Source organism: Myotis myotis, unplaced genomic scaffold (genome assembly GCF_014108235.1).
Source record: "Myotis myotis isolate mMyoMyo1 unplaced genomic scaffold, mMyoMyo1.p scaffold_m19_p_19, whole genome shotgun sequence".
NCBI lineage: Eukaryota > Metazoa > Chordata > Mammalia > Chiroptera > Vespertilionidae > Myotis > Myotis myotis.
Window position 1 is genome coordinate 30,167,005 of NW_023416323.1, and position 22,466 is coordinate 30,189,470.

At 45.6% G+C, this 22,466-nt stretch overlaps 1 protein-coding gene across 1 annotated transcript in view; it reads right to left on the minus strand.

The window, feature by feature from the left end:
* CDH3 (cadherin 3) overlaps positions 1-1,001 on the minus strand; it is a 43,492-nt gene extending 42,491 nt beyond the window's left edge. Inside the window, exons 1-2 of the mRNA XM_036346735.1 lie at positions 840-1,001; positions 502-616 (exon numbers count right to left, since the gene is read on the minus strand). Of these exons, the coding sequence (XP_036202628.1) occupies positions 502-616; positions 840-899 (175 nt within the window). The 5' untranslated portion in view covers positions 900-1,001. The remainder of the gene's footprint in view (positions 1-501; positions 617-839) is intronic.
* Positions 1,002-22,466: the final 21,465 nt, after the last annotated feature.

Below are 22,466 nucleotides of genomic sequence, written 5' to 3' on the forward strand. Positions count from 1 at the left end.
GCATTCCAGCTGCCGGGGAAGAAGGGGGGCGGGGAGGGGAGCGCGAAGAAGAGAAACAGACCCGGTCTGTCTGTCGGAGACACAAAGCACCGTACACAAAGGGGCCCGAGAGGGGCGAAGGGGGTTGCCCCGGGCACGGTTCATCCCCACACCTGCGCGGGGGCTGGGGGAAGAATGCGGACGGCACATTCCTCCGCTGGGGCCAGCGGGGGAGCCTCCCACAGACCCGCTGGGTGAGGAGCTCAGCCGCCTGGTTAGCAGCCGCAGCGGGGCAAGGAGGACCTGGACCTCAGAGGGCGCTACGCTCTCCGGTCTTCCCCGTCAACCGCCCACCTACACCCCGGCCCCCAGGATGCTTTCTGCGCCTCCCCCTACCTGAGGCGGCGCCAGAAGTCCCCCGCCCCAGTCTGGACACCCCTCGCGCGGGCCACACCGGAGCGGACCACGTGCGGTTTCCACTCGCCCCGTAGATGCATGGGGCGGGCTCCTGGAGGATCTTACCTCTCCCCGGAGCCTGGCCCGGCTCCAGCTCCGCTCCTCCCGCCTCCGAGGTCACTTCAGCACCCCCGGGGTCCGCCCGGCACGGCTCGGAGGCCGCGCACGGCAGCCAGCAAACCTACGCCAAGGGAAGAGCGGGGAAAGAGGACGGTCGGGTGGGTCACAGGCGTACCCGGCCCCGCACACCCATCTCCAATTACTAACGGGGCTTCGGGGCTTTCCTAGGACACCGTGGCCTCCAGGAGCCCAGCCACCCCGACGCCCTCCCCGACGCCACCGCATGCGGACCCGCCCGCCCTCCGGGGAGCGTCTGGCGGGGCAAGGGCGAGGCAATTGGGTACCTGAAGTAGGAGGAAGAGGTGGAAGAGGAGGGACGCGAGAGACCCACTAGGGAGCCCCATTGCTGGAGAGAGAGGGGTGAGGACGCTGCCCCGACAGCGTGCTGCCGCTCCGCTAAGCTCTCCGCGCCGCTCTGAGCTCCGTAGTCTCGGGAGCAGCGGAAGGAGGCCAGGTGAGAGCCGGTGTGTGCTGATTGGCCCAGCGCCGCGAGGCCCCGCCTCCCTCGCAGGTGGGGCGGTGGCTGGCGCGGTCCTGGCACCTTCGAAGCCCCTCGAAACCCCTCCTATCCTCCCTCCGGCTGTTCTCTCGGCTTTTCTGGAGCTGCTCCCGGCAGGGACTCAGCTGTCTCACAGGTTCTGGGTTCGAGCGGGAAAAAGCAGAACAAAAATTCCACTCCACTCTTCAGCCTCCCCAGCAAGCAAAGAAAAATGTTTCTGGGTCTGGCGGTTATAGTTGAAAAAAGTGGAGAGGCATTCGAACCTGACCCAAAACAGAGGCGCCCCATTCATGCCCTCTCCCCCTCCCCAAGGCGCTGTGACCCAAAGCTTTGATGGAGGCGGGTGTGTCCGCCCCACGCCCGGCTACAGCCGCGTCTGCCCCTGCCTCTTTCTCCACCTCCCACGCCAGCCCACTCGGAGGGTTTAAAACGCAGTGAGTGGCGAGAAACCGCGTTACAGAATCTGCAGAAAACCCATTGCACAGCAGAACCAGTGGAGCCTGGGAGAGATGCTCCCAGCGTTCGGAAGTCACGGTGGCGTCCAAGGGCACAAGGTAAAGGGGTGGTTATTAGCCTCATAGTCTCCAGCAACGCCCTTCACTCCCAGAAAACATAACACCTTCTCAACTTAAATAAAGGCATTTTTAAAAATGCGGCTCTTTTTATTGGTCTTTAATACGGAATATAATCTAAGCAAAAACTGCTTGCTGCCTAAAGCAGCCTTGCTGCGAGCCCTCCTTGAACGCAGCTCTGGGAGACGTGCGCGGACCTTAAGTGCTTTTCTCTTGGCTCACAGGGGGCCCTGGGCACAGAAACTGCCGAGAATCGCTGCGCCCTACACGCCCTCTCCCCACCCTCTTGTTCCCTGAAGTCTCTCCCTTTTCTTCCTCCTCTCCAGCTCAGATTTAGGGGTTTGGGGAGGAGAGTGAAGTCTCTAATTCGAGTCTTTGCCCTCCCCCGCCCCCCCCCCCCCCCCCCAGGGCTGAAGTGGTGGTCTAGTCCTTCCCACCAGGAGGCCTGCCGCAAGCTAAATGGAGGACGGATTGCGTTGCGACCCTGGCAGTCCTTTCTCTACCTGAGCATTGGTTCTGGGGCGCACCGCCCGCCTTCCCGCACGCGTTGCACCACTTACTATAAGCGCTGTGGCCTCAAGCAAGTGAACTGCCCCTTCTGAGCCACAGTTCTGCAAACGTCAGATGGGGCTATTACAACATCTGCCATCCACCGTACCAGGAGATTAAGTGAGCTAACGCATACCGACGAGGATTGAATCAGCACGTTTAAAACGCTAAACTCAGTACCTGGCACAGAGCAAGTGCCCAAATGTTTCCTGGTATTGCTTCAACATCCGGCTCATTCGTCCTCCTCCTCCGCCTCTCGAGCCCTTTCTCTCTTCTGTAGCACCCTTACATTCTCCCAACTAAGAGAATGAGAAACGCTGTAATCCTTCCATTTCACGGCTCACGGTTCAGCGAGCAATTGGCCTCCGATATCACCGGCCTATGGTCCCTCGGGTGGAATTGGGCGCCAGGGGTAGATAAAGCTCAATATAAACTGGAGGCTGGCTGAACTCGTGCACCCCCCTCGCCTCGCTCTCCCGCTGGGGTCACTTTCCGGGCGGGAGGAGAAGTAGATACACGCGCGGGCGGGGGATCGGGTGGGGGGTAACCACTGGGCGGGGCTGGTCCCAGGATGTACCCTAGGGCCCCGCCTACCCCCGCCTCGCAGGTTCCCCTTCCCCAGCCAGGAGCCAGATGAAGCCATTAGGCGGACAGTTAAACACAAACGAGCCCGCGGATACAGGTCCTAATTAAGTAAACACCCGGCTGGAGGGTTGTTGGGCGCACTCATTTCCGCCTCCTTCTCGGGCGCTCAGCATTCCAGGCGGAGGCGGGAGAGGAGAAACTGAGAGTCAGCTCTTCCGCCCGCAGCTTGGACCATGCTGCGGTCTTCTCCGTAGCTCCCTTGTCTATCGTTCGTTCGTTCGTTCGTTCGTTCACTCATTCATTCATTAAACAATTGCTTGCTTTGTGCCAATCACTAAAGATACAACAGTGAACTAAAGAGACAAACAACCCTGCACCCTTGGACCTTCCATCCAAGAGTGTGGGGCATCGAGGAAAATAATCAAGTAAATATATATAATGTTAGATAACATGCTCTGTGCAGAGGAATAAGAACAGAATGGGAATATCCAATTCATGGGACAGAAGATAGGGTTGGAAAATGTAAATAAAGTGTTCGGGTAAGGATGTAGCAGAAGACAGAATCCAGCTTGGTTGGGGGGTGGGGCGGTTCAAGTCTTAGTGAAAGGGTAGAGGAATGGTCAGGGAACCAACAGGGGTGCTGAGCGACAGCAGGAAGGCATTACAACTCTGAGGACTGAAGGACAAAAAAAGGTAATGGTATCATTGGAAGTTGGAGCTCAGGAAGAGCTGGAGAGTGAGAACCACCCTTCCAAATGCGTCTGTGGTCCCGGAGAGGTAGGGCCACTGCCCAGAGCAGAGCAGGGAAGAGTAGGGGAAAGACCCATGCATCGGTTTCCTTCTGCCCTTCATCTCCTGGCAGTGCCTCCAATGGTCCAAACCCATCCAGAAACCTGAGGACATGAAAGCCCGCCCAGGTGGTGGGGTCTTTCGGTGTCATTCTCCCCAGGCACAGAGCAGGGCAGAGAAGGGCAGAAAATAGATGAGGGGCAGATGAGCAATCAGGAAGCCCAGAGGCCTCACTGAGAAATGGACAGTTGGCCCTGGGGTAGTTCCGTTGGTGACAGTGTCATCCAAAGGCCAAGGTTGTGGGTTTGATCCCTGGTGAGGACACCTACAAGAAGCAACAAATGCATGCATAAATAAGTGGAACAACAAATCCATGTTTCTCCCCCCGTGCCCCCCCCCCTCGAGAAAGCAAAAAGGCAAGTTACACTAAGGATATCTGAAGAAAGAGTATTCCAGGTAAAGAAAACAGGCAAAGGCCCCAAGATAGTGGATAAATTACTTGGGACAGAAACATAATCAAACAAACAAAAAGCCAGTGTGGCTGGAGTAGAGCCAGTCAGTAAGAAATGAGTTAGAGTTGGGAGGGCGGGGAGCAAATCTTGTAGAGCCTCATAGACCAGTGATGGCGAACCTTTTGAGCTCGGCGTGTCAGCATTTTGAAAAACCCTAACTTAACTCTGGTGCCGTGTCGCATATAGAAATTTTTTGATATTCGCAACCATAGTAAAACAAAAACTTATATTTTTGATATTTATTTTTTATATATTTAAATGCCATTTAACAAAGAAAAATCAACCAAAAAAACCAGTTCGCATGTCACCTCTGACACGCGTGTCATAGGTTCGCCATCACTGTCATAGACCATGGTAAGACAAGGCAGAAATTCCAAGACTAGCTAAGAACCCCAAGGACCACCACCCAGAAACCAGCTGGCACCGAAAAAATCCAAGATGGCACCTGACCTTTCACTAACTTTTCTTCACTAGCATAGTTAAAATTACACCCAGGGGTGGAGATTTAACATTAAAATAAGACATGTGATGCATGGATAGGCATGTTCCAAACATGTTTAGGAACTGCGCATGCTCCCTTCGAAATCCAAGAACTCTCTAACCCTTTCTCAGGAATCCCTACCCCTAAACCCACCTACTTCCCCCTCCCCCACCTCAGACCCTTTCATATTTTCCTAATTCCCCAGAATCAGGGAGAAGGGATCATTAGGCATTTGATTATTCTCCACTCCTTGGTCAAAGAATAGTTTCTGACTTGCTTTGCCAAATACTATCTTGTCCTATTGGTGTGAGCAACATTGGGCAGAATGACTATGATTTGGGGGTCTCTGACCAGCAGGGGTTAGTGATAGATGTACTTAATACCACTGAACTGTATGTTTTATGTATTCTACCACAATTTAAAAAAATTACCAAAAAAAAAAAAGAGCCCTGGCCAGTTTTCTCAGTGGTTAGAACATCAATTCCCAGTTGTAGGCTTGGTCATGGTCGAGGTGCATGAAGGAGGAAGCTAGTTGATGTATCTCTCTTACATTGATGTTTCTCTCTCTCTCCTCCCCACCTCCACTCTTTCTAAAAAAATTCAATGGGAAAAATATCCTTGCATGGGGATTTAAAAAAAAAGAAAAAAGAAAAAAGAGGGGGAAAAAAGGAGTGATCAAATTCTGGGTATATTTTGAAGGTCTTGACAATAAGATTGTCTAAAGGATTGGATATGGAGTGTGAGAGGCAGATCGGGTCAAGGATGACTTCAGGCTTTGGGGCCTCAGCAACCACCAGGATGGCAATGCCATTTCCTGAGATGGGAAGGTACATGTAATGGACACTCTCATGGCATCACTCAGATCCCCTGGGATGCCTTTGCTTATTTCTGCTCACCTTGGCTTCTTTGTGCTGATTCTCCTAGCAGCCAGCCCCTGTGGCTCTCTTCAGAGGTCTATCCTCATGCTGTTGGAGTCCCCTTGCCCTTGCAAGGAAGTGCCCAGGAGTTCACATTCCCAGCCCTTAGCCAATGACCAACACTCTTTCCCCTAGACAAGCTCCCAGTCGTAACCTACCCCCAGCATCCCCTGGATGAGGCTGAAGCTTCCCTCCAGGGACTTGCTCTGAAATCACATCTTTGCTCAGCCTCTTACCCTTTTTATCCCGCTTCTCCCATTCCTTTATCTGTTGGGAGCTCTTCCTTAATAAGTCATTCAGATACATGAGTCCTTGTCTCAGGGTCTGCTTCTTGGAGTCCTATTGCAGGCAGAGCAAGTTTGGGATTGGGGAAGGTCCAGACTTGAATTTGGGGCAGGTTTAACATGCTGGGGTTGTGGGCTCCATCCCCATTGAGGGCACGCAGGAGGAGGCAGCCAATTGATCCAAGATTCTCTCTCATCATTGATGTTTCTCTCTCCTTCTCCCTTCCTCTCTCTGAGATCAATAAAAACATATTTAAAAATATATATATAACTTCTCCAGATTTCCCCAGAGCACCCAACCAGGGAAGGGCTGTGGCATGGAAATTAGGGTCAGCACCCCTGAGACTGAACCTTTTCCTCTGGAGACAACTGCCTGATTGCCTGGGGTGAGTTATTTCATTTCTCAAGCCCTCTGGAGCCAGTCATTCCTGTTTGATGGGTGATAATGAGAATTATCCCAAACTGAACTCCTGACCTTCCCCCACAAACCTGCTCCGCCTGCCATCTTTCCATCTCAGAGAAAGGCAATTGCAGGCTTCCTCTTTCACTCTCTGGCTCGTCTTCTGCCACTTGCTCCCTCTGCTTCTCCTACACCGGCCTACCTGTGGTTCTCCCACACACCAGGCACGGGTCTGCCTCCAGCCCTTTGCACTTGCAGTTTCCTTGCCTGGATCGCCCTTCCCCCAGGAGTCCCCCTGCCTCTCCCTCACTCCTTCAGGTCTTGGGGCTCCTCAGAGAGGCCTTTCCCGACCTCCTGCATAGATGGCACTCTCCTATCACCCCCCATCTCCAAGTTACCCTATTTTTTTAAAAATATATTTTATTGATTTTTTACAGAGAAGAAGGGAGAGGGATAGAGAGCCAGAAACATCGATGAGAGAGATCGATCAGCTGCCTCCTGCACGCCCCCCAGTGGGGATGTGCCCGCAACCAAGGCACATGCCCTTGACCGGAATCGAACCCGGGACCCCTGAGTCCGCAGGCCGATGCTCTATCCACTGAGCCAAACCGGTTCGGCTATTTTTTGTTTTTTAATTAAATTTTTATTATTGAAATGATTACATATGTCCTTTTTTTTTTTTTTACCTCACTGACCCCTTCTAGCCCGCCTCCACCCCTGCTTTATTTTTTTCATAGCATTTATCATACTCTGATTTATCAGTATATATGTACTTTTTTTTAAAAATATGTATTTTTATTGATTTCAGAGAGGAAGAGAGAGGGAAAAAGAGACGGAAACATCAATGATGAGAGAGAATCATTGGTCGGCTGGCTCCTGCACATCCCCTATTGGGGATAAAGCCCACAACCCAGGCATGTGCCCTTGACTGGAATCAAACCTGAGACCCTTCAGTCCACAAGCTGACGCTCTATCCACTGAGCCAACCCAGCTAGGGCAGTGGTCGGCAAACTGTGGCCCCTTGAGTGTGGCTCTTCCACAAAATACCACATGCGGGCGTGCACATACAGTGCAATTGAAACTTCGTGGCCACACTCAAGGGGCCAAAGAGCTGCATGTGGCTCGCGAACCGCAGTTTGCCGACCACTGAGCTAGGCCCATATGTACTTTTTTTTTGAGAGGCAATATCCAGAGCAAGGGCTCTGGAGTCACAATGTCTGACATTGGATTCTGAATCCAGCTCTTCTGAGCTGTGAGACCTTGGGCAAGTGGCTTTCAACTCCCTAGTGCCTCAGGATCCTCATGGGGAAAAGTGGGATAAGCATAACAATCCCTTCCTCAAGGTTATGCGTTAATATGTGTAAAGCCCATTAGGACATAGTAAACATAAGTGTTCATTAAATTGCATTTCCTATTTCTCTCCCCTATGGAGGGAATCTTCTGTGAGAGGCAGGGATTTTTGTCTGCTTTGTTCACTGCTATACCTGGTGTACAGACCAGCCTGGCATTAAATAGATACTAAAATATTTATAGAATGAATGAAATCAACAAGACAATAACTGTCTAGCATTTGGCAGGGTGCTAGATGCATAGAAGCAAAATCGATGTGGTTTTCTTGCCCCATCTCACAGAACTGAGATGAGAAAAGATTTTGCAAAGTTTCGTACAAGTAATACAAGTCCCCCTGTCTCTCCCTCACTCCTTCAGGTCTTGCGGCTACTATCATTTTCGGAGCACGCACTGGATTCAGACTCTGTGCTAGGTACTCTCATGCACGATCTCATTCTAATCCCCACAACTTACACAGCAGTTCATATTCCCTTTTCACAGACAGGAAAACTGAGGCCACACAGCTCTAACAGAGGCAAAATGACAGCATAACCCAAGTCTGTCTCACTCCACAATTAATTGCCTGAATCAGCTGCCAACCTACTACCCACCAGTATGTGCTAGAAGAATTAATTTGGGGAGCAGATATTAGGAAGAATTCCATCATATCAGATCCTTTTCTCTTAAGAACCTCTTAAACATATTTGCCTCCAGGCCAAGGTTAAATTCTGAGTCCTCAAGAAACATTTAGAAAGAGCTTTTCTACCCATTTTGGTAGCAAGTTTCCCAGAACTTCACTCCCACACTGTACACTATGGGGATGTATCCCGAAGACAAGTGGGTATTTTTCAGTCTTTTCTAGGAAACAGCCTTAAAACTGGGTGAGGTCTTATTTCCTGCCTCTCCTTCGCCTGTCCAGTGCTCTGCACAAATGATTCCAGTTTTACTTCCTTATGTCTGTTCCTGAGCTTTCTGGGACTCTCACTGTTTTTTAAATATATTTTTTATTGATTTCAGAGAGGAAGGGAGAGGGAGAGAGAGAGACAGAAACATCAATGATGAAAAAGAATCATTGATCAGCTGTCTCTTGCATGCCCCACACATGAGCCCATATGTGCCCTGACTGGGAATCGAACCATGACCTCCTGGTTCATAGGTCGATGCTCAACCACTGAGCACACTGGCTGGACTGGGACTCTTACTTTTGATTCCTTAAAGTACTGAGGCAGCTAATCCCCATTGAGAAACCTAACACACATACTGTACATCCCTTTCCCCTGAATCTCAGGCAGGGCGGTGATGCCTTCAGCACTGGTGAATTTTTGCCAAGGCCTGAGCTGTCAGTTTCCGGAGATCAGAGGCCAAGTATTTATGTATGTGTGTATATTGAGGGCATGGAACCGATCAATCAATAAGCACTCACGAAGCCCTGAATCCCTGTGGTTGGCTAAGGTCTAGAAACTTTAACAACTGTAAGGCCAAAAAGGGACCTGAAAGAAAATAATAATTTATAATAATAAAAGCATAATATGCTAATTAGACCTGATGTCCTTCCGGATGACCTTCCAGATGAAGCAGGGGCTGTAAGGGAAGCCCGGGTCCGGGTGCCAGAGGGAAGCCGAGGGAAGAAAGGGCTACTCTTACATGAATTTCGTGCATGGGCCTCTAGTAATATCATGTAATTCAATTAATGAAATTTAATTTAATTTGATCAATGCTATTTAATTCAATCAACTATATTTACCTAGCTTCTGACTGCCCTGCCTCAATTCTGATGCAACTAAATTATCTCAGCACTCATCCATGAAATGGTATTCAGCAAGATCCAGATCAGGAAGGTGACCTGCTCATGGCTGCACAGCAAGCTAACTTCCACTGCTTTCTCCCTCAAGGTCACAAAGCTGGTTCTCATATTTGGACTTGCTTTTGAGGTGAAATATTTTTTAAAAATTCAGTATATAAACAGACATGTATGCATGATTGCTAAGTGTTTGGGAAAAGAAAGGCGGTTAGAAATATTTTTGAAAAATTCAGTATATAAACAGATGTGTATGCAGGATTGCTAAGTGATTGATCAGTGTTTGGAAAAAGGAAGGCAAGTTTAATCTACTTAACCTTTTAATTTTAGTCCTTTCTGAATAACTTCAGGGTGTTAGCTAACCCTTCTCCCATTCTACCTTCCCTATTGCGACCAAGATTGTAGTAGTCGGGCCAAGAATCTGTTTGTCTTTTTCATGGGCTCAAAGTGATCTGACAATTTGGAAAATATGATCAAAATCCAAAAGCCAAGAATGTGAATGGACTTCCACAATAACATCAACTTTGGAAGGGTTGCATTTTTTGTCTTTCCTCCCCCACCCCCATTGCTATATTCTCAGCACCAACAATGGTGCCTGGCCCACAGTAGTTCTTAACAAATATTTCTTTTTTCTTTTCTTTTAAAAAATTAATATTGAATAAAATAATATTTTTTTCTTGCATTTTGAAAATATTTTCTATACAGTTATCCACGGATCCTCACAGAATCCCCATTTTGTAGAAGATGAAACTGAGTTCAGAGAGACTGGGTGACTTATAAGGTCCCATGACTAACAAGAAGTGTTAGTGTTATCGTAATTAACTTGTTATTATTAATAAAGAAAACAAAGGGAAGTCAGACATTATAAGCACGGACATCTGGGCGGCTTCATGAGGAAGCTACAGCTTTACCCTCCCCAGGGAACCACCTGTCCATTCCTTGCAGATCACAGGGGAACGGATCAAACAAAGGAGGAGGTGGGTACATAAGCAGTGAACTCAGGGTGACGTAGGGAAGGTACTTGCCTGTCAGTCTAGCTTAGGAAACAATGAATTGGTTGGCGGGTGGACACCACTGGAAACATGCAGAATCTTGGAAGGGTAAAATCCCTAGACAAAGAGTTCCCTCCTCCCCTTCTTGTGTTTCCTTTCTCTGTGACCTACACTCACCCTTGCGCTCACTTCCATAGCCCTGTGGCCGCAGTCGAATGGCCCATGGCCATGTGGGCTCCATACACAGGATACTGGACTGGACTGGACTTTAATATGGAACAGAGATTCTGGGCAGTGACCTCATTTCTGGCCCTACTGAAGAACACTGGACTTTTTCCATGGTAGGATGGGCAGAGATGGGACCTTGGAGGGGAGTCTCCTTAATTTTACATCATTAATAAAGGTTTCCACGAAACCCCATCCTCCCATGGGGGGATTCAGGAAATTCTTTTCCTCGTGGTACCCCAAGAACTTCACTTCCACTGATAACATTAGAAGCTCTCTCCATGCAATTCTTCCCTCCCAGCTGATGGTGACAAGAAGGAACACAGGTGGAAAAATCAAACATAAATGGAGATTAAACTACCAAAATACAGGTCAAATAACTTGATAAGGATAAAAGACTCTAGTATTTATCACTGGAGGAGGGGAAAGGAGTTTCAAAGACCCAGGGGACACACAAGTGCCTCTATCTCTGGACTCTTTACTTATTGCCATATTTGTTAATAGTAACTCCCCCTCATCCCATATCATTCAGTGCTTTGCACATTTTATTCTACTTAATTCTGACATCTCTCTCCTGGACTACTACAGTGGCTTTCTTTAGACTCCTCCAGGCTGTCTTCCCCTCTATGGACAGACTGGTCTTTCAGTGCACAGGGCAATGCTCCAACCAACTGAGCCACACTGACCAGAGCTATATTTTCTTCTATAAGAATAACCAAGAATATGTGTTATTTGTGAGTTAAAAACCAGTCTTGCCCAAACTCTAATTTTTCAGACTGTGTAATCCAGAATCTATAGATCAAAACCAGGAAGAACGTCAAGATTTCCCTTTGGATATAAAACCCCAAAATGAGATAAGTGTCCAAATAGAAGAATCCAGGAAAAAGAATAAATTAAATTAAATAAAAAAGACGCCCCCCACCACCACCGCCACCAAAAATAAAAAAATAAATGACAAGAAAAATAGAAGAATCCAGGAACAATTTTGTTTGAGAGCAAACAATTCTCCTGATCCCCAATTTCCTCATCCCCCACTAATTGTAGGTCCTTGTATATTGTAGGTCCTTGCAGCAGCCTTTGCTTTCACACCCTCATACACAATAGTTAAGGACACCAAAGCTGATTTATCTGCCCTCCTCATAAAAGCGACAGCAAGACAAAACATCACCAACCAGTCTTTAAAAATTTAAAGAGCCTGATAAAGTCCTCCATTCAGCATCTGCCATGGAAGGAAATCGCCCGTGGCACGCATGTCTGTTGTGCTCCCCCTTTCCCAGACACCTCGGTACAAGCACCCCCCTTCCCCCCACAGCTATTTACCCTCAGCTGCTTGCAGGAGGGTGTCTAGGCTCCTTGCCAGAGGAGTAGGAGGATGGGAAACCCCTTATAATTCACAGTATTGAAACTAATGAGTTGATGTTCTTCAAACACGTTGAGGATCAAAGCCTGAGATCTGAAGCTCTGGCAAGAACACAGCCACCTGAGGGCATGGGTGGGCCCAAGCTGGGAGGCCCTAGATCCCAGTGCCAAGTGCTATGCACACTGGGCTGAGCCTGCCTGGGACAAGACAGGTGTCAGGGCTGGCTGGAGAAGGCCAGGTCCCCAAGCTGATGCTAAAGAAAACGAAGGATTCAGAACCACTGTAATTCAATTAATATGGGAATTTGGGAGGGGGTGCAGAAATAAAGAACACAGAAGAAGAAAACAACAATCATATCCTCACCAAACCTAATTAACCAATGTTAGATTTTAGCTGTTTTGCCCCGTTTTTTTCCTATGCATGACTTTTTTAAAATGATGCAACTAGTGTACATTTTGTATAATAAGAAAAAAAGAACATTCCAATTAAAGCAAAATCCTTTTTTATTTCTACTTAGAAATCCATTCCCACCTTTGCCTTCAAAGAGACAAACACTCTAAGACAGTTTTTTGTCCTCCTCCCTTTTAAAATACTTTAAAAAAATATTTATTATTGATTTCAGAGAGGAAGGAAGTGAGAGAAAGAGATAGAAACATCAATGATGAGAAAGAATCTTTGATTGGCTGCCTCCCGAACACACCACACTGGGGATTGAGCCCGTAACCTGGGCATGTGTCCTGTCTGGGAATCAAACCCATGAATGACCTCCTGGTTCATAGGTTGACCTTCAACCACTGAGACATGCTGGCCAGGCTTAAAATACTTTCCCATAAATGTTATGATCCTACAACTTGATTTTTCCACACAATCATATATTTTTGAGAATTGTCCAAGTTTATATGTATGCTAAATTTACTCCTGTATCATCTCTAGCACATATATAAACCACATTTATTGGTGATCATATCCTACCAATAGCCAACACTTTTTTTTTTCTTCTTAAAAAAATATTTTTATTGATTTCAGAGAGGAAGAGAGAAGGGAAAATAAAAACATTAGTGATGAGAGAGAATCATTGATCAGCTACCTCCTGCACACTCCCCACTGGTGATTGAGCACACAATCCTGGCAAGTGCCCTGACTGGGAATGGAACCATGACAACCTGGTTCATAGGTCAACACTCAACCATTGAGCCACACAGGTCAGGCAAAAAACTGAGTCTTAGAGAGATCAATAACCTGACCTTAGCCAGGTCAGCACTCAAGGTGCAAACCTCGGTCTGCTTGTCTTGAGTCCAAACTGCTGCCCCTGAGACAGATACTAAAATTTTGAGGGCCTTTCTGGACTATTGCTCAGATCTGAAGAATTTTTCAGGTAAAGTCAGTACTCTACATACATTGGTGCTGACCAATAGAACTTTCTGTGAGGTTGAAGATGCCTTATAAATCCACATTGTCCGATATGGTAGCCAATAGGTACATGTGGCTATATTCAGCACTTGAAATTTGGCCAATAGCCAACACTTAATAGCATTGACCTCTACCCAAAATTATTTCAAGTCCTTTCTGTATATTAACCCCTCGAATTCTCTCAAGGGTCTAGGAGAACATAGGGGGAAGTTGAATAAATTTCTTATCGTCAAAGAGCTGGTAAGTGGCAGGGTGGGATTTGGGGCCCAAGCCTCGAAGTCCAGGCTCCTATAAACTATACTATACAACCTGCATTTGGGTTGCTTCTCAGTTTTTAAGAGTGCAAGCAAGGCCTCAGTATTGTATCAGTCAGCTATTGCTGGCTAAAAAACCATCCCCAAAGTTTAATAGCTGAAAACAATAAAAATTATTATTCCTTGCCATAGCCGGTTTGGCTCAGTGGATAGAGCGTCGGCCTGCGGACTGAAGGGTCCCAGGTTCGGTTCTGGTCAAGGGCATGTGCCTGGGTTGCGGGCACATACCCAGTGCGGGGTGTGCAGGAGGCAGCTGATCGATGTTTCTCTCTCGTCGATGTTTCTAGCTCTCTGTCTCTCTCCCTTCCTCTCTGTAAAAAATCAATACATTTTTTTAAAAAAATTATTATTCCTCAAGATTCTGTGGGTTGACAAGATGTTTCTTCTAATCTTATCTGGACTCACTGGCTGTGGTTAGCCAACAGCTGGGCTGAATGGGCTCACTCACATGTCTGAAGTCTCAGCTGGGATGTCTGGCCTCTTTCTCCAGCTGGACTTCCTCACATGATGGTGAAAAGGTACCAAGAATCAGAGCAGAATCTGCAAGGTCTCCCGAAGAATCGGCAATAGTCACTTCTGCTGAATTCTATTGGTTAAAATGAAGACATAAGACTAGCTCAGATTGCAAGGGTGGGAAAATCGACCTCACCTCTTAATAGGAGGGACTGCAAAGAATTTGTGGCCATTTTTAAACTATAAAGTAAGCTTCCTATATGCTCCTGGTGCTTGGTGGGAGTGGTGAGGTGGTATTGTCTCTAGAATGTACACCAAGGAGTAGAATTGCTGGAACTGAACTTTTCAACCTTAGTTTTTTAATTATATTAAGATTATTTATTTAGATATAATTTGCATACCATAAAATTTACCATTTTAAAGTGGTGAATTCAAGAGCTTTTAAGTTGTACAACCATCACTATTACCTAATTACAGAACATTTTTATTAACCCAAAAGGAATCCCTTACCCATTAGCCATGAGCCCCACCCCCAACTCCTCAGCTCCTGGCAACCACCTGCAGATTTGCCTACTCTAAACACTTCATATAATGGAATCATATAGTCCATGGTTTTCTGTGCTTGGCTTCTTTCACTTAATATAATGTTTTCAAGATTCATCCAGTCTGTAGCATGCATCAGTACTTCATTCCTTTCTATGGCCGAATAATGTTTCATTGTATTAATAACTACATTTTGTTTATCCATTCACCAGTTGGCTATTATGAATAATGCTGCTATGGATATTCATGTACAAGTTTGTATACATATTTTCAATTCTCTAGAATATATACCTAAGAGTGGAATTGCTGGATCATATGATGATTTTATGTTTAACTTTTTGAGGAATCACCAAACTGTTTTCCATAGCAGCTGAACCATTTTACATTTCCACCAGTAATGCATGAAGTTTCCAATTTCTCCACACCCTGGTCAACACTTGTTATTTTCTTTTTTTTTTTTAGTAAATCTTTATTGTTCAGATTATTACATTTGTTCCTCTTTTTTTCCCCCCATAGCTCCCCTCCACCTAGTTCCCACCCCACCCTCTGCCCTTACCCTCCCGCCCCACTGTCCTCATCCCTAGGTGCACAATTTTTGTCCAGTCTCTTCCCACATCTCCCACACCCCTTTCCCCACCAAGAATAGTGAGTCCATTCCCTTTCTATGTCCCTGATTCTATTATAATCACCAGTTCATTCTGTTCATCAGATTATTTATTCACTTGATTCTTAGATTCACTTGTTGATAGATGCATATTTGTTGTTCATAATTTGTATCTTTACCTTTTTCTTCTTCTTCCTCTTCTTAAAGGATACCTTTCAGCATTTCATATAATCCTGGTTTGGTGGTGATGAACTCCTTTAGCTTTTCCTTATCTGTGAAGCTCTTTATCTGACCTTCAATTCTGAATGATAGCTTTGCTGGATAAAGTAATCTTGGTTGTAGGTTCTTGGCATTCATCACTTTGAATATTTCTTGCCACTCCCTTCTGGCCTGCAAAGTTTCTGTTGAGAAATCAGCTGACAGTCGTATGGGTATTCCCTTGTAGGTAACTGAGTTTCTTTCTCTTGCTGCTTTTAAGATTCTCTCTTTGTCTTTTGCTCTTGGCATTTTAATTATGATGTGTCTTGGTGTGGTCCTCTTTGGATTCCTTTTGTTTGGGGTTCTCTGCGCTTCCTGGACCTGTAAGTCTATTTCTTTCACCAGGTGGGGGAAGTTTTCTGTCATTATTTCTTCAAATAGGTTTTCAATATCTTGCTCTCTCTCATCTTCTGGCACCCCTATAATTCTGGTATGCTTGAAGCTGTCCCAGAGGCTCCTTACACTATCTTCGTATTTTCGGATTCCTTTTTCATTTTGCTTTTCTGGTTGGGTGTTTTTTGCTTCTTCGCATTTCAAATCTTTGCCTTGATTCTTGCGCTTCTCTGGTCTGCTGTTGGGAGTCTGTATAATATTCGTTATTTCAGTCCATGTATGCTTAATTTCTAGTTGGTTCTTTATCACAACATCGAGGGTCTCATTAGATTTCTTGAGGATCTCAATAACTTTATTGGCGGCTTCTAGACAGTTCTTGAGAGACCTTAAAAGTGTGGTTCTGAACTCAATATCCTCCATTGACAGTTTTGTCCTGTTTCTTTGTCTCCGCATTTTTTATGCTTTCTTGGTGCACCCCCTAGTGGTCTTTGTGCGCAGTCTTGTTGTAGTTAAGCCTTGATTGTTGTAGTTAATACTAGGGGGATTTGACCTCCAGGCCAACTGGCTGTGAGAATCAGCTGTGTCTGCAGTGGGAAAACTTCTGTCCTCTAGGGAGGTGCTAATCTAGCCTTTGCCTGAGGCTATCTGGCAAATGGCTCTGTGCAGGGCTTGGGCGGGGCGGGTCGCACGGGATCAACAGGGCGGGTGGAGGGAGCAGTTATGGCTGCACTCAGTCCCGTCCCCAGAGGCTCTGCCTCTCAGAGTCCCAGCAACCGCTGCAAACCTCGGAGAGAAAGCTTCCCTCGCGTTCCGACAGTCCCGCTTCTCCCGTTTGAGTCTGGGTCCCTAGAGACTCGCCCAGAACTGGAGCTCAGAATCTGGGACTCCCTCCCGATTGAAAATGACAACCGCACCCTCAGCTACCAGCCCGCTCCGCACGTACCTCCGCACCTTTGTATTTTCCGCACTGCGCCTCCTCTGAGTCTCGTATGCTGTTCTCTTTCCTTCTAGTTGAAGCATTTCCCCTCAGCCAGTCTTCCTGTGGTTCTGGGCGATGTCCGTTCCATCTTTTAGTTGTATCTGTGAAGTGGTTGTTCGAGGCAGCTAACTCCGGTGTTTACCTATGCCGCCATCTTTTTTCCCCCCAACACTTGTTATTTTCTAGTTTTAAAAAATCACAGCCATTCTAGTGGGTGTGAAGTGGCATTTCATTGTGATTTTGATTTGTGTTTCCCTAATGATTAATGATGTTGTGCATCTTTTCATGTGCTTGTTGGCCATCTGCATGTCTTTGGAGAAATATCTATTCAAATCCTTTGTCCATTTTAGAAATGGGTTGTCTTTTTATTTTAATATATTTGTATTGATTTTAGAGAGAGAGGAAGGGAGAAGGAAAGCGAGAGAGAAATATCAATTGATTGCCTCCCCTGATTGGGGATTGAACCCACAACCTGGGTATAAACCCTGACTGAGAATCAAACCAATGACCTTTTAGTGCATGGGACAATGTTCAACCAACTGAGCCACACTGGCCAGGTCATTAAAAATGGGTTGTCTTTTTATTGTTGAGTTGTAAGAATTCTTTATGTATTCTGGGTGCTAGACCATTATCATATACATGATATGCAAATATTTTCTCCCATTCTGTGGATTGTCTCTTCACTTTTTTAATGCCATCCTTTAAGACACAAAAGTTTATGTTGATGAAATGCAATTCATCTATTTTTTTCTTTGGTTGCTCATGCCTTTGGTGTTATATTTAAGAAATCATTGACTAATACAAAGTCCTAAAGATTTACACCAAAGTTTTCTGCTAAGTATTTTATAGTTTTAACTCATACATTTAGGTCTTTGATTCATTTCTAGATCATTTTTGTATATGGTGTGAGGTAAGGGTCCAGCTTCATTCCTTTGTGTGTGGATGTCCAGTTGTCCCAGCACCATCTGTTGAAAAGACTCTTCATTCCCCCATTGAATGATCTTAAACCTCTTGTTGAAAATCATTTGTCTTTTATCACAATATCAAATAGCAAGAATGATAGCCAGCATGCTTGCCTTGTTCCTAGTTTGGGAATCATTCTATTTTTTCATCATTAAGTATGCTGTTTAATATGGTATATATATATCAGGAACAGAAATTTCCCTTTAATTCTGGTTTACTAATGTTTAATCATAAATGAGTATTACATTTTATCAGCTATGTTTTCCTGAAGGTATTAAACTGATTACAATCTTCTCTAACTAGATACTATGGTATATTACATTAATGAATTTTCTGCTGTTGAAATGCCCCTGCATTCCTGGGGTAACCAATTGCAATTATTTTCTACTATGAGTTCCTTTTCTAGCTCCTTGCCTCAGATCATGCATTGGAGTGGCAATGTCATTTCCTGTCTTGGCTCCTCATCAAAAACTCTAGTTGGAATGTTCTCCTAGATGCTTCCGGAAGTTTGAATTTGCTCATTAGTGATGGGGGGTAGGAGTGGGGGAGGTGGCCAAGAGGCTCTAGGGCAGAGCCTAGTGCTTTAGGCTGTGTAAGTATTTGCTATAGAGCAACCGTGGGCAAACTACGGCCCGCAGGCCGGATCCGGCCCGTTTGAAATGAATAAAACTAAAAAAAAAAAAAAGACCGTACCCTTTTATGTAATGATGTTTACTTTGAATTTATATTAGTTCACACAAACATTCCATCCATGCTTTTGTTCCGGCCTCCGGTCCAGTTTAAGAACCCATTGTGGCCCTCGAGTCAAAAAGTTTGCTCACCCCTGCTATAGAGGATCCAGGTGAAAGCCAATGGAAAGTGTAAGCTTATTACCTCATGTTTTGAGCACTTTCTAATACACCAGGCACTGTGCTCAGTGCTATATATACATTATTAATAATGATGCCACCTGAAACATAATTTTATTAACCAATGTCACCGCAATAAATTCAATAAAAAAGTTTTTAAAAAATAACGATGCCAGCTCGGCCACTATAGCTCAGTGGTTGAGTGTCGACCTATGAACTAGAAGGTCATAGTTCTATTCCCAGTCAGGGCACATGCCCAGAGTTGTGGGCTCGATCCCCAGTGGGGGGTGTGCAGGAGGCAGCCAATCAAGGATTCTCTCTCATCATTGATGTTTCTATCTCTCTCTTCCTCTCTGAAATCAATAAAAATACATTTAAAAAAAATAATGATACCAGCTACCATTTATTGATTCTTTACTCAGTTCAGGCACTGTACTATTTGTCATACAAATGGTATTTTTTTTTTAAATATATTTTATTGATTTTTTACAGAGAGGGAGGGAGAGAGATAGAGAGTCAGAAACATCGATGAGAGAGAAACATCGATCAGCTGCCCCCTGCACATCCCCCACTGGGGATATGTCCGCAACACAGGTACATGCCCCTGACCGGAATCGAACCTGGGACCTTTCAGTCCGCAGGCCGACGCTCTATCCACCGAGCCAAGCCGGTTTCGGCCATACAAATGGTATTTCATGTAACCCCCATAATCACCCTATAGAAAGTGTATTATTATCTCTATTTTAAAGATGAAGAAACAGAGTCTGAGAGAAGCTAATTTGCCAATGGTCATAAGACAGAGCTAGGGTTCAAAATCAAGTTTGTCTTGTTGCAGAGTTTGTGACCTTAACCACTGCTATCCTTGCTATGGCTAATTAGTTTTGTCAGCCCAAACTCCCATGATCAGTTTTAAGTACGGACAGCTCTGTGTGACTGGTATGTGACTGACCACTGCCAAGTGTGACTGGCTAGAGTTATTTATGGTCTGACTGGTCTTAATGTGAGGCCATGACACATGCTCACATGAGGTTTTCTGCAATAACAGCTACCTTAGGGAATTCACGGTGTGTAGTTTTTTAAAAATTGTGTTTTTTTTTTAATTTGAAAGAGAGGGAGGAAGGGAGCTGGAGAGAGAGAGAGGCAGGAAGGGAGCAGGAGTACGGGGAGGGAGGGAGGGAGGGAGGGAGAGAGAGAGAGAGAGAGAGAGAGAGAGAGAGAGAGAGAGAGAGAGAGAGAGAGAATTGATAAGAGAGAAATATTGATTGGCCCACACGTGCCCTGACTGGAATTGAACCTATGACCTCGAGGTGCATGGGACTACACTCCGCCAACTGAACCACACCAGCTAGAGCAGTGTGTACTTTTAAAAAAACAATAGCTTTAGTCTGGCTGGTGTGGCTCAGTGGTTGATCTCCATTGCCCTCTTTTCTTTCTCTCACATCCCAACCCAGTAACTCCTGTTGGTTCTATCTTCCAAATATATCCAGAATTGGACCCCTTTTAAGACTGGATTATGGTCCTGGTCTCCACTGATCCCCACCTTCTGTTTTTGTCCTCAATCTGTTCACCCCACAGCAGCCAGATCATGTCACTGCTTTGCTCAAAACTCTCTTCTGTCCTTCTCAGTGCAAAAACCAAAGCTATCCTAGGGGTTCGGACCCCTTTACTTCTCAGATTTCTTCTTCTACTTCCTCCCCATTCATTCTTTTTTAGCACTCAGGCCTCTGAACTGTTCCTCAAGCACCAAGTATACCCCTGCCCATATGACTCCTTTAATCTGCAGCACTCCTCACTCAGATAGCCACAGGGCTCCCTCCCTCCCAGGATTCACATCTTGGCTCTTCCTCTACTGAGGTCTCCCTAACCTTCCTATTGAAAGGTGTACCCTTGCACACACTACTTTTCAACTCCCTCACCCTACTTTATTTTTCACCTTAGCACTTCTCACCTTGTAACATAATACAGAACTTACTTTTTATTATGTTTATTATTAGAGGCCCAGTGCACGAAAATTTGTGCACTTGGGGGAAGGGGTCCCTCAGCCCGGCCTGCGCCCTCTTGCAGTTTGGGACCCCTCGGGGGATGTCCACCTGCCGGCTTAAGCATGCTCCCCAGGAGATCAGGCCTAACTGGCAGCCAGACATCCCTCTGGCAGCCTGGGAGCCCTTGGAGGATGTCCAACTAACGGCTTAGGCCCACTTGCCATGGGGAGTGGGCCTAAGCCGTTAGTCAAACATCCTTAGCGCTGCCTGCTGCTGTGCTGGCCAGCCATGAGTTGGCTTCTAGCTGAGTGGCACTCCCCCCGTGGAAGCACACTGACCACCAGGGGGCAGCTCCTGCGTTGAGTGTCTGCCCCCTGGTGGTCAGTGCATGTCATAGTGACCAGTTGTTCTGCCATTAGGGTCAATTTGCATATTACCCTTTTATTATATAGGATTATCCTCTCCTCCTATCTATATGTCAGCACAAGGAGGGGAGAGGTTTTTGAGTGTTATGTTCCAGAGTCTAGAACACTGCCTGGCACACGGCAGATGCACAATAGATATTTATTGAACGAATGAATGACCCAGGTTGCTCTGAATGAACCAGAGCATCCAAGGTTGCTTCCTTTCGTCCTCTACTCTCTTTTGAGGCAAACATGTTTTGGAGACACTCTCAGACTCTTTGCTCCCAGCCCCTCATTCTCACAGCCAGCTAATTTTCCACCTGGAGGTAGTGCCTGAAGCCTCCTTTCAAATTCACTTTGAGTTAATATTTATATACAAAAAGCCTTACATTTGTGTTTATTATGCGCCTGCCCTCTGGGCACACCAGGTGCACATTCAGTGCCTCCTTCTGAATAAGAGGACCTGAGGTTCTTCCTGCATACATTTTTGTGGACCTTAATTTGGGTTCATTCATTCATTCACAGGCAGATCTGGGCTTCAGGGGGCTGAAGAATGCACAATTCTTAAAGAAGGGAGGCCTTCTTTAAGGAAAAAAAAAAAACCAACCCACAAAATTACAAGTATAAAATTAGGTGTCAAAGTTAGTATTTACTTAGAATGTGGAAATAAATCACTATGAGCCACAATTTTAAAAAGCTAGGTTCCTTCTTTCCTAATCTATATCCTTTTTCTTTCTTTTTCTTGTCTTGTTGCATTAGTTAAGGTTTCCAGTATGATGCTGAAAAGCAGTGGTAAGAGGGAACATCTTGGCTTGTTCCTGATCTTTGTGGGAAAGCTTAAGTTCCTTACCATTAAGTATGATGTTAGGTGTAGGTGTTTGGCAGGTATTTATCCAGTTGAGGAAGTTCCCTTCTATTCCTAGTTTCCTGAAAATTTTTATCATAAAATGTGTGTTGAATTTTGTCAAGTGCTTTTTGTGCATCTATTGATATTGTGGACAAAAAAGAGGCCACACACTAAGTCTGACAAGCTCAGGGGAGGCCTGCATGACAAGCCTTTCAAAATCAGAGACCGAAAATAACCACACAGGATGATCTGAACATAAAAATCCCAACTAAAAGCGGGTCATGGCAGGTAGTCACAGCCTAGGCATGTAGCTTCCTTAACAAACGTCGATTTTTACCTTAAGTGAGCCTGTCTATTGTGTTTTTGTGTCTAAGATAACATACCTTTAAAATGTCAAAGTAATCTTTTCCAGACCCCTCAGGTCGCACCCCTGCACCTGAGCACAAGACCACAGAATCCCTGGTTGTTAATTTATTCTCCGTATACTAGTACATCTCTATGTGCTGTAAATGTTCATTGTTAACTATCCTCTGCTCACCCACGTAAAAGAAGTGTGTGTCCCTCCATTCTACTTTTTATCCAATCCCAGAGATTTTCTCACTTTGCCTTCTCCTGCCCCCTTAACCTACCATCAACATTTTTTATGTAATCCTTCTTACTTCTCCTTTGATTTAATGTATA